Consider the following 12,212-nt stretch of genomic DNA (forward strand, 5'->3'; position numbering starts at 1 on the left):
TGTTACACGGTTGCCCTGTAATAATAAACACATTGTTCAATCTATGAATTCGAAGAAACAAGCTAGCATAATCATTGTGGTTTAAATCCGGTGGCGCCACCCGGACACCTCTTTCTGCCTAATAACAGCAATGTTAAGGACTGCTATATTCTGGTCTGAAGGACATTGTAAAGGAGACATACATTTCTGAGGTATTCCAGTTTAGTCCTCAGGGCTAGCGAGGCATCTGTGTCCAACCTGAAGTAGAAATCTAATCTTATCTAGGGTTGATTCCAGGTGTCCACGGGCAACAGTAGCCACTTACCATCAGGTTAAATGCTGATATATTATAAAAAAATGTTACTGTTCCTGATCATATCTAAATAAAGTATTGTAACACAGTCCACTTTGTAAATGCACATGTGATAATCTTCATGTGTTATCATTAATGCATCACATTGGTTTATTTAATGCAATAATCTCATAAGAAAAAAACTTTAAAATTGCTGATTTCCGTAAATTTTACTTTAGTTTTAAACATTTGAGTACCAGATTATCATCTTAAATAAAGAAATGCTATAAATTCATTTTAATTTTTTGTACATTATTATTAATTTTTATAAATTGTATTGTTTAAGTTTTAAAAGCCAATTTTAATGAAGAATTTGTTTTCAGCTTTTCTAAACGCTTATCGTTACTTTTTTATGTTGTTTAAATATAGGTTATATTTACTGTACTCTTGTACGCTGTATTCTTCATATTTAGTAAATGAAACATACCATTTAACTCATTCATTGCACTTAAGAAGGATTCCCGAAGTTTAGCTCTAGCTTCCTGCTGTGGTGTTGAAGTCTCCTGATCCATGTTTAATAGTTTCATGAGATAATTAAGTGCAATGAATAAATGTCTATAATAATGTTTTGAATACTGACACGATTTTTATAACATAGAATATCTTCTGGAGTTTTTTCAATAATATTCAATAACTTTAATGATCTGACTTTAATACATTTAACGAAGTTTTATTCATTACTTTATTTTATGAACTTAATAAACAAAACTCAAACCAAAACATGAAATAACTGTCAGTTGAATCAGTTCAATTTGACTTTGACTTCAAATTGACAATGACGTTGATATAACAATGACATAAAATCAGGTATATTCCACATGGCGCCTACAACGATTGATAACATCATTGGTATCGTAAATCGTTACTCTTAAGCCAGTGGAACTCGCGAGCGATCGCTGAATGTTATGGATGAAGTCACTGTTCGCGATATCAAAACGCACGCAACCTTTTTACGATATTAGAACAGGAATTTTAGCAGTAGCGGACGTGCGCATTAAGTGGAACGCACTAATCATAGACTAAAATAAGATGCCAAAAATTATCTGTGTGAACTCTATAATATTCTGTGCTTCGTATTTAAGTGCCTTGCACACATAAGAAATAACCTAAAATAAGCTAGTCCATAATACCTAGATAAGTTAGAGATCTATGAAGAAGGTCCAGATTACTTAGTCTTTATATTAAAATGCATCGTTATATAAAATAGAAATCCTTGAACAATCATGTACAAAATAATTTTAAGTTCCAGCGATTCACAATTAAAGTATAATATTGGAAAGGAAAGGATAAATAAAACGAAAACAACATTCCCGAAAGTCATATTAATTTATTAAATTATAATCCCTACCATAGGTACATATAAAATAAATCACATTAACATCATTACGGTGGAATAAAAAAGTGATAAATACCTGAATTACTCCTGTGGTATCTGGTTTACCTACAGTAATAACCTCCCTAGGGATAAAATATTTTCAGAGGTAGCTACACATTACAAGTGCTTTAATTCTAAACCAAATTAATAACAAAATTAAGTATGCGGACATACTACATGCATATTGAAATTTTTTTTAGAATTAGAAATATTATTATAAAATTGTTATGCGCGTTTATCCTAGGTCACCTCAAAACCGAAGGCGTTGTGACGTTGTTTTCCTGTAGTGCGGGACCAATCTCTTCCCGTTCCGGCCCAGGGGTGCCTTAATTCAAAAGTACCTCTTTTCTGGGGTCCCGATGATCCGCCATCTTCGTCTATGGGTTGCCAACTGAAAAGCCCATCCAGATGCTAATACCAAAACATAAAGAATTAACATGGAATAGACTGCAATGATTGAATTGGTTGTTGAAAAATGTTACTTTAAAAGTATATTGAATTATTTCATTAGGTAATACATACAAAACAGATAAACAATTTGACTATTCATTCTCAATCATTGTCAGTTGTCTTCCAGAACGGGAAACAGGGTTTTTATAAAGTGATATGGCAACAAGTGAATTTTTGTTTCGAATTATGTGATTTTGGAATGTAACACATAACTTGTTGCCATATGTGGGTACCTGGAAACACACGGAAGATGATGTGATATCGGCATCCTTTGACAAGGACATATGGCTCACGCTCCACGTTCACAACTCCGACACATGGCATCGTTTGTCATTTAAATATCATTTGAAAAAGTTGCTTCTCATTAACTCAAGGCAATTTGATATTCAATGTATGTCATGACCATTTATCCATCTAAACATATATAAAATGAAAACACCGATTTAAATACAGGAATTAAGCAATTACTAATTAAACATCAATTCTATTTCAGCCCCTATTCCCTGATCTATCTGAGTGTGTAGAAAAATAAAAACATCGATTTTAATGTTGGAATAAAATAATAAATAATTTAACATTAACGTTGTTTCATCGCCTATTCCTCCATCGAATCACAGTAACCTAACAAATACCTGGCATCATTTCACGATTGCGATCCACGAGAACGCCGACTCGACCGACTATTCGCGACTCCGAAACATACACATATTAGGTACCTCAAAACAACGACGCCGCGGACTGCTCATCTAAAAAGGCAGCTATCGGCCAATCTGCCTCTCCAACGAGCCAATATCTGAACAAATATTGGCCGCAAGAGAAGTTACGATCGCCCGATAACCCTTTTCATGCTGTCGGCTCCCAGCAGCTATTCAAAATACCAATCAAATACCTGCCAAGTCCGTCGGTGTGACGACAACTACCAAATCGAGAATGCAACTGGGTGAACATTCCCCATATGTTTGCCATATACCGAAGTTTTATTTTGGTATGTAACATATAGCTGTAAAACAACAGTGTTCACTTTATTACTGATCAATGTATGTACATTACATTTTCGGGTTGAGTTTAGTGTTAGGTAGTGGTAAGAAGCCGTCATCTAGTGTTGACTATGGTGACGTACAAGTCGTGTTATGTTGTAAAGTATTGGGTGTTGGTCATGTTGTGATGGAATGTAAAATATTTATGATAAAAGCTATTTACCGGTTCCAGGCGCATTTGTGATACCTCAGTGACTGCTAGTGGCGGTCGCGGGAACGCCGGCGAGACCGCTCGTGAGGGGATCCTGAAATATAATTAATATGATATACAGTCACTGCAGTTCAACTCAAGTGTGAAGAACTACATAGGGCGAAGTAAAAATATGTTTTAGAAAAAAATAGCTAATATAGTATGACGAAAACCTCGCATCATATAATATAAAATACGCATTCCATACTTCTATATTTATCCATTCCTCTATTCTGACATTAACGCATATATCGTTCATTTTCGACGACAACGTGATATTTGGAAATATGTAATATTTCGTTTTATAGAAATCTGAATCGCCTTATCGCGATCTTTTATCTGCAAAAACGTGGTATTTTATTCATACATATTACGTATTCATGTCATTTAGTAATCTCATATTAATAATGAAAATAACTCACTTCTATCCTTCCGGTGTCGCCTGTCGCGGTCGCGTTCCCGCTCCTTGTCACGGTCCCGTTCACGATCCCTGTCCCTGTCCCTGTCCCGCTCCTTGTCCCGATCCTTCTCCCGTTCCTTGTCCCGGTCCTTGTCCCGATCCCTTTCCCGTTCCTTGTCCCTGTCCTTGTCGCGGTCCTTATCGCGTTCCTTGTCGCGGTCCTTATCGCGTTCCTTATCGCGTTCCTTGTCGCGTTCCTTATCCCGGTCTTTCTCGCGTTCTTTATCGCGGTCCTTATCCCGATCCTTGTCCCGGTCCTTGTCGCGCTCCTTGTCACGATCGTGGTTACGGTCGTCGTGACGGTGGTTCTTCTCTTTATCATCCCGGCTGGATCTGTAGTAAATGAATAATAGTCATATACATGTGAACATTTAGTGCAGAAAATAGAAGTTATAATTTGGTAACAGTAATGACAGACAAACAGGCAGTTTAAATGGTTTCGGGAACAAAATCGGTCGTAACTAATTTAAATTAGAACTACTGTGCCACTCCAACCTCTCAAGGTCGGTGGTCGAAACAGCGTCGATAGGAATCTATTATTCTTAAAGACCTACTCACCGATGACGGTTCCGCTCTCGATCGCGCTCCCTATCCCTGTCGCTCTTGGTACCCTTGCCGTCCTTCTCTTTCTCCCGCTCCCGCTCCCTGTCCCGCTCCATCCGCTCAAGGTCCCATTATTCGCGAAGACCTACTCACCGATGGCGCTCCCGTTCTCGATCGCGCTCCCTATCCCTGTCGCTCTTGGTGTCCTTGCCGCCCTTCTCTTTCTCCCGCTCCCGCTCCCTGTCCCGCTCCATCCACTCGAGGTCCCGTTATTCGCAAAGATCTACTCACCGATGACGTTCCCGTTCGCGATCGCGCCCGCTATCCCTGTCGCTCTTGGTGTCCTTGCCGTCCTTCTCCTTCTCCCGCTCCCGCTCCCTGTCCCGCTCCATCCGCTCGCGGTCCCGGCGGTCGGAGCCGAGGCCGCCGCCGCGCATGGTGCGCTCCCGGTCGCGCTCCTCGCGCCGCCGCCGCTCCTTCTCCTGTTGCTCCTTCTCGCGGGCCTCGTTCATCTCCTCGTACGCTTGGCGTAGTTTGAAATAGCTAAAAAAATTGATAAATAATTAAAATGCAGTACGAAAAGTAAACATTGAAAGGGTGCTTTTATTGCGGTACTGTCCATAAATATTGACCACAGAGTAGAAGCTGCGACCTAGTTTAGTACACTGCTCTTTTGCAACATTGTGTAATTAGACATATGAAATTAAAAGATGTAACAATTTTATTTTATCAACAATAAAGTATCCATACATACTACTTACATTACATACTTTCCAAATTTTCCAACACTAAATTAATAAAGAACATATCAACATTGTAATTGTTTTATTACCTTTAATTTTATAGAGAAGCCTAAATAAACATATTTTATAACACCAAAAATTTGTCAGGATTAAAAAATATGAACCTTTTTAACTATTTTTATTTCTAATATGTATGTAGACTGGTAGATCTTACACTCACCCCACATGTTGCTTCCCAGATAGATGGTCATCAATTCTCTGCTGAGCATCTCCAACAATTAAAAAAGCCCCACACACTGGACACACTTCCATCTGCTTCTCTTGGGCCGCTGCTAACTCAGCTGTCATTGACCAGTGGCTGTGTTGATAAACAATATTGTAAATTAATTTAAAAATATGTCTTAAAACATAACTGAAAACAGCTTGAACAACAATGAAGAAAACATATGGACAAAACCTTCATGCCTGAATTCTTCTAAAATTTTTCAAGTCAAGTGCACTATGACCATGAAATATTGAAAATATCAGGACTTCAGGTGAAAATAGATCTACACAGCTGGGGATACAATGGAAGTATAATGAATGCTATGGACCCGCGTTTCCCAACCTGTGGTCCGCGGACCCCTGGGGGTCCGCGAGTATATGTATGGGGGTCCTCGGTGTCATCTCTGGACCGTACATAAATCGCTCATTAAATGCAAAAGGGCCGCTTTACTGCTTTTCCAACCACATAACTATGTGAAAAGGCATTCTCTACTCTTGTTTATACAAAAAACAAATACAGAAACAGATAACAAGTAGAATCTGATTTGAGATTACAGCTTAGTAGAAACATCAACCTGAATATCCCTGATTTAGTTGCAAAAAAGCAACACCCATCATCACATTAATTTTCTTTCTAATGTTTCATAATTAACAGTTATAATTACCTTTTGTATTTATTTTATTTTATATGTAAAAACTAAAATAAATACCTAATCCGTTTTTTTTTGCTGTTTATTTTATTAAGGGGGTCCGTGAAAACTGTGCTTGATTTCCTAAGGGTCCGTGGACTGAACGCTGGGAAACGCTGCTATAGACACAAATGTTGCATCTAAAACATAAAACTATTGTTCTTCAATAATTTTATACAAACCTATTCTCCTGTTGTTTAAGGAGTTGTTCTTTCTCTTCTTTAAGTCTATCACACAGTTTCATGAGTCCCTGAGCCTGTTCAACATTGCCGCAAGTGCCCGCCTCCTCTGCCTCTTGCACAAGTGATGATATCTTTTCAGATAACAGTTTTACCTAGAAAAAAATGTCAATTTAAATATGCCAGCACCATTGTACTTAAACTGGTTAGATATCACAGCCACAATTATTCTTAGGGTGACGGGTACTTGGTACAGTTCTTGCATTGCGATGGTAGTGTTGATACTAGTTGACTTACATATGAAGCAACCTGATAGTACTGTGTCCATCTGTGATAGGCTTCAGGTGGGATCAGAATTTGGTTAGAAATATATATAAACAGCAGTGACCACTTATGATCAGGTGGACTGCATTCTCTACCACTACTTGAATGTTATAAGAAAAAAGTTTATTGATATACATTATATCATATCAACTTGGGAATGGGCTTTTGGAATAGGTATTAAAAATTTTGTTACCTGTTCCTGATTTTTCTCTGTTTGAGCCTGAGTCATGGGTGGACCTTCAGGTTTGGAGTTCATTAGCTCCAATCTCTGTTTGCCTTTTAAGATTTTCCCTGGAACAATTACATTTGGAATAAATATTTTCCTTACCATTTTCCATGATACCTTATGTACATATAGACAAACTGCAAATGATATAAATATACAGCTCTCCCCAATTATGGGGAGAAACCAGTGCCCAACAATAGGGCATAAAGAGAATTCAAACAACAAATATACATATGAAACCATTCATGTTGCATGTTGTATAACCATAATCTTACTACTTTGCGAGACATTTACATCATATTGCAATAGAAATAAGATTACAATATATTATTCCTAAAGGTCACACATGATAATCCTATATATGCCACAAACAATAACTAAACTACAGCTTTTCTAGCAATACAGCATTCATTAACATTTGCATAAATTTGTATTCTATTTAGAATAAGTTGAATACATAAATAATTATGACCAATGACATTGCATAGTTCTGCCTAGGGTAGAAGTTGAATTTGTCATACCTTACAAGGAAATGGTCTGCAATAAAAATTACTCTGTACTGAAACCTACTTGTACAATATGTTGATATACCTTACTTAAAACTTCTCTTATAAAAAAAGTGACTTTACCTGCCTCCAAACCATACTACCCAGAACAGACTGCCCTCTCTGCCTCCGGCATGCTACACCACTTTCTGACCATTTAAATTACAGTCTCTTGATACCTCTACTACTTAAACGATATAATAAATAGAAGATACTTACTCTCAACATCACCGATCATGTGCCGGCAAAATCGCAGGAACTCTTCAACATATTGAGCCTTTTTGTAGGAAGTGTCAGCTTTCTCAAACAAGTCTTTAACCTCATCATCATGTACCTTCGGACACACGCCGAGGTCCGCCCGGGTGTTCACAAACAGGTCGTGAGGACAGAATTTCACCATGTAATATTTGCAGTACTGTAGGAAGAGCAAATTTGTATTATATTTAAGATGAATGTATTGTAAGTTGCGCATGTATGTGAATTGCATGAGTTTCGGCTTACAGGCTTGTTATTTTGGTGATTTAATTAAAAATATACACTTATACAGATGCTTGATGTAAGTGCATATTAAACATTGTGAAAATGAGGAAATGTGCTCTACTCCCTCAATTACAGGAAAAAAGTCGATCCTTTCCTAAAAGTGACATGCGGAAGCTATTCCTATAAAATACATTCAAACAACATATTAAAATTATACTAAAGCCTGGCGTACGTTAACTGTGATTGAGGTTATAATAAAAAAGTCATATTATACATTATTGCAATTATTATTTTAAACGCTTACCTCTGGATCCTCCCAGTTAGGTTTCTTTATTTTCTCATTTGGGTTTGTATTTCGATGTCTCCCCATCAACTCATCTAGCAACTGAGCGGCCGCTAGCACCGCCATGGTGTAAAACTACTATATCTACACCAAACCCGCAAACAGGCATATAATAAAATATCTTACAACTAAGTATAATTATCTGCAGAACAACTAATTTGCTACGCAATGCACAAGAAATTATTTAGTACAAACATTTGACGCCACCAACGCATAATTTCCAACATAAATGATGCATGCATGTGACATTGTGATGCATGTTTCATGCAAAGCATATTTCATGTCACAGTTTCAGTACTGTTATAACCCAAAGAGTATAGTAACATTAGTAACCTATATAGGTTATAACATTATTTGTATAAGGTATGGTCATAAGAGAATTTTAATTAAATATCTCAATAAAAATGTGTAATTTCGTAAAACATTTTAATCCAACAAATTGTCTTTGATAATGTTAGTCCGAAAAAAAAGGAATGCAAGGCCAAAACGATTTAAAAAAATATAACAATCAGCTGACTCAGCTGATAGTTTATCTGTCACTGTCATTGCTGTCAATAACTATTGACTGAGAGAAAGTATAATTCTTTTTTAATACGATAAAATTATGTTTATGTTATGGTATATAAATACATTATATTTTGATATTTGTAAGTAAGATTATCTAAAAAATAAAATCAGTCCGTAAAGAGGAATAGTAACAGAAATCACGATGGGTTCACTATTTAGTAAAAGTAAAAAGCCAGTCAGTAGAGTTACAGAACAAGATAAGGCTGTTTTACAACTGAAACAGCAGAGAGATAAGCTGAAGCAATACCAAAAGAAAATAGAATTAAATTTAGAAAGAGATCGACAACTAGCCAAGAAGCTTCTTGCTGAAAACAAACGTGAGAAAGCAAAATCTCTATTACAAAAGAAGAGATACCAAGAGAAACTTCTACAAAACACAGACGCGCAGTTAGATAAGTTAGAACAACTGACTCATGATCTTGAGTTTGCGCAGGTTGAAATACAGGTATGTTTCATTTTTTATATCAAAAAATATTAAATAAGTTATTTGTATACTCCTTTGTATCTTTAAATCTAAAATAGAAAGTTGTTACATTACTTTGTATAAAAACGTTAAAACATTGTATTTCTAGGTCCTTGATGGCTTGAAGAATGGTAATGCAGCTCTGAAAAAGGTCCATGATATTCTTAGTATAGACGAAATTGAGACCATAATGGAAGAGACGAAGGAAGGTATTGAGAAACAAAGGGAGATTGATGAGCTTATATCTGGTCAATTGACTGAAGAAGATGATGAAGCCATTGAAGCTGAGCTGGAAGCAATACTTGATGTCAAGGATCAACTTCCGGAGGTTCCTACTGATGAGCTCCCTACTCCAGTTGGAGAAGGAGCACCAGAAAAGCCACAAAGAACAAAGTCTGCTGCAAAGAAAATTGCCGTTGAAGCTTAATATTTTTCCATGCAATATATTGTATATACAAGTCTAAGCATATTATATTTTTACTTTTATTTTCGTATTTTATTACAATATTATATTGAATACTATGTAATTTTTATAAATAAGGCACTATTATTTTAACATAAGAATAAAGTTGCATGTATCATAACGTTAAAAAAATATCTTCGAACATTTGTTTTATTAGACATGTGGGAAGATCCTTTAGATTTAGATTTTTTATATAAACAATTATTATGTTAAACATTTCTCTAGATCATAATAAATTATTATTATGGAGAAGTTATATTCTGAGAAACATTAACAGACTGCTTATCATAGTCTGTTCTCAATTCCTTTGAGGAACTTTACAAACATCTATTTCATCTATTTTTAACTAACTTCGAAGAGGAGGTTTAATATATGGCTGCATAGATTATTTTTTACTAGGAAGTAATTAAGAAATTGTGCTACACAGTGACGTAGCATATTTTAGATTGACCCTGTATAAACAATTCTTGGGGGTGCCCAAAAAATGTTTCCTTCTTATTCATTTTTGAAGCTAAAACTTCTTTTTATCATGTGTTTCTCCCAATACGTACAGCCTACTAATCTATGATGCACCCTAAGAGTTTCAGAGTTAAATTGTGAATAACATCATTTAACACACTGGGGGGCCCCTATCGCTCGAGGGCCCTGTATCATTGATTCGGCGGTAGCTACGCCCCTGGTGCTAAATCTCACAGGATTTGTTATTACGCTGCTTCGCCACACATGTTCGTCACATTGGCACATCTCTATACTTGAGATTTGCCGCCCAGTCTCTTTGAGGCGTTGAGTTTTTATCAAGAAAGAGCAGAGATGTGCAGGGAACTTGGCAGGTGGACTTTCCAGCAGTGCGGAAGCGATGTGTTAGCGCAAAATTTAGTGGGTGAATGTGTGGTAGGCAAGGCAGGTATCAAGAATGGATACGCGCACCGCCCCCGTGGTCTCCGCCGCGACCCGCTTCTATTTCTGTTACACATAAGATGATGCAGTGAAGGCGACCGAATCAAGACACCGAGATTGGGCATTGTTTAAAAACGACTATATTTGAATGGTTATTTGAAACCATGTCTTCTCTGCTCGTGTTTTGGAAACCGGCCCTAATCCATGGCTCTAGATCACAGAGACCACGAAACATCATGGTCCACATGTTCTTTATAAATGTAATGTAATAACTTATTAAGTTAACATGCAATAATATATTGCAGGGATTATGGGTCAGAAAAAGGCTAAAAGAAATCAACACGAACTTTTGTCATATTTTAATCTCATTCATATCAAATTACTGAACATAACTTAATGTTTTAGTACATACTATATTGTGTCTAAGAATGATTTTCTATAAAATATAAATAAACGTGGCACCATTGAAGATAAAATATTATACCATTGGCCCTGTTATTAAGTTATCTCAATGATTAATCACACCTTAGAGAAATCTTAAAGACGATTTAAAATCGTACATCCCATCTTTTTAGTACTAGCATGTTCCTCCATTTTTCGCCAGTTAAGTTAACATAAATGATATATCTCATTACACTTAATTTAACTAAAGGATATAACTATGGGTTACAAACTAACTATATACATGTAAATACAAGCTATTTTATAAAGTTTTACAAGCTGTGTTAAAATAATCACAAAGTGATTACAACACCACTTCGTGTTCTGGTGATATAGCTAAGCTAAGCAATACAGTCACCAGTAAGACATTTACAATTATATTTAAACTTACAAATTTATCACACATTGTACTGTACATAAATGGCAAAGGACACCTATATATTCTTAAGTTGTGGTTAAAATGACGAAATAAACAAGAAAGTAAATAAGTTAACATTATTAGAGATGAAGCGAGGTACTTCTGTTTGAATGCAAATCTCGCCTTGTTATGGTTATAGTCCTTAGAAAAGTGTAAAAATAAAATGTTTACAATTCTACATTTTTACAATTATACATTAAATTATAAAACCAATAAAAGCATTATAAGGTACATAACAACGTAATCATAGTGATTATCGAAAATAAGATATGGTTAAAATCATTAAAAGCTATTAAATTTAAGTCACAAAATGAGGAAAATTTAAAGCAATAATGATTTGTGTAAAATATAACAGGTATCGTTATTTAATTAAGTAGAAATCTGACTATATTGTGATCGCAGGAAAGACCTAATTAAATTATGACGAACCTAAATAATTCAAAATCCTAGATTCGGAAACCTCAAGAATAACAAAGAGTGATTCCTTCTCGTAACGTAATTCTAGTATATTTAATACTGGCTATAGAATAAAAATCAACCTTTAAAGTGTCCCATAATTTTGTTAGTGACATACCTAACAATTTATCCAGAAGGAATGTATGATTTAACAACAAATAAAAAAAAAAACTAAAAGATAAGAAAAAAACATGATTTTGCTACAAATCTGAATTTTTGCCGCAACCCCTAAATAACTATAAAAATCTGTACATACATACAGGTAAGTAATGAATAATTGCAAAATATTGAAAAATACACATACAGTAATATAGCAAAATCTTATTAC

At 35.7% G+C, this 12,212-nt stretch overlaps 2 protein-coding genes across 4 annotated transcripts; one reads left to right on the plus strand and one right to left on the minus strand.

Moving 5' to 3' along the window:
- Window positions 1-1,635: 1,635 nt before the first annotated feature.
- On the minus strand, window positions 1,636-8,449 carry LOC140744220 (luc7-like protein 3). Of its 3 annotated transcripts, none has more exons than XM_073075735.1 (9): window positions 8,141-8,449; window positions 7,576-7,771; window positions 6,779-6,876; window positions 6,265-6,416; window positions 5,350-5,487; window positions 4,678-4,929; window positions 3,806-4,176; window positions 3,357-3,438; window positions 1,636-2,097 (listed from the first exon to the last, which is right to left on the minus strand). In XM_073075735.1, the coding sequence occupies exons 1-8, from the start codon at window positions 8,243-8,245 to the stop codon at window positions 3,392-3,394; spliced, it is 1,359 nt and encodes a 452-aa protein (XP_072931836.1). In that variant the 5' UTR covers window positions 8,246-8,449; the 3' UTR covers window positions 1,636-2,097; window positions 3,357-3,391. The 3 variants fall into 3 exon arrangements, with proteins under 3 accessions (XP_072931836.1, XP_072931837.1, XP_072931835.1); XM_073075736.1 differs by having other exon boundaries at window positions 1,636-3,156; XM_073075734.1 differs by having other exon boundaries at window positions 1,636-3,438.
- Window positions 8,450-8,712: 263 nt separating this feature from the next.
- On the plus strand, window positions 8,713-9,695 carry Vps20 (vacuolar protein sorting 20). Its single transcript, XM_073075737.1, has 2 exons — window positions 8,713-9,191; window positions 9,319-9,695. Exons 1-2 carry the CDS (start codon window positions 8,889-8,891, stop codon window positions 9,634-9,636), a joined length of 621 nt encoding a protein of 206 aa, XP_072931838.1. The 5' UTR covers window positions 8,713-8,888; the 3' UTR covers window positions 9,637-9,695.
- Window positions 9,696-12,212: the final 2,517 nt, after the last annotated feature.

Source organism: Epargyreus clarus, unplaced genomic scaffold, assembly GCF_041222505.1.
Source record: "Epargyreus clarus isolate Ecla_fem2 unplaced genomic scaffold, WU_Ecla_fem_2.2 ptg000008l, whole genome shotgun sequence".
NCBI classification, from domain to species: domain Eukaryota; kingdom Metazoa; phylum Arthropoda; class Insecta; order Lepidoptera; family Hesperiidae; genus Epargyreus; species Epargyreus clarus.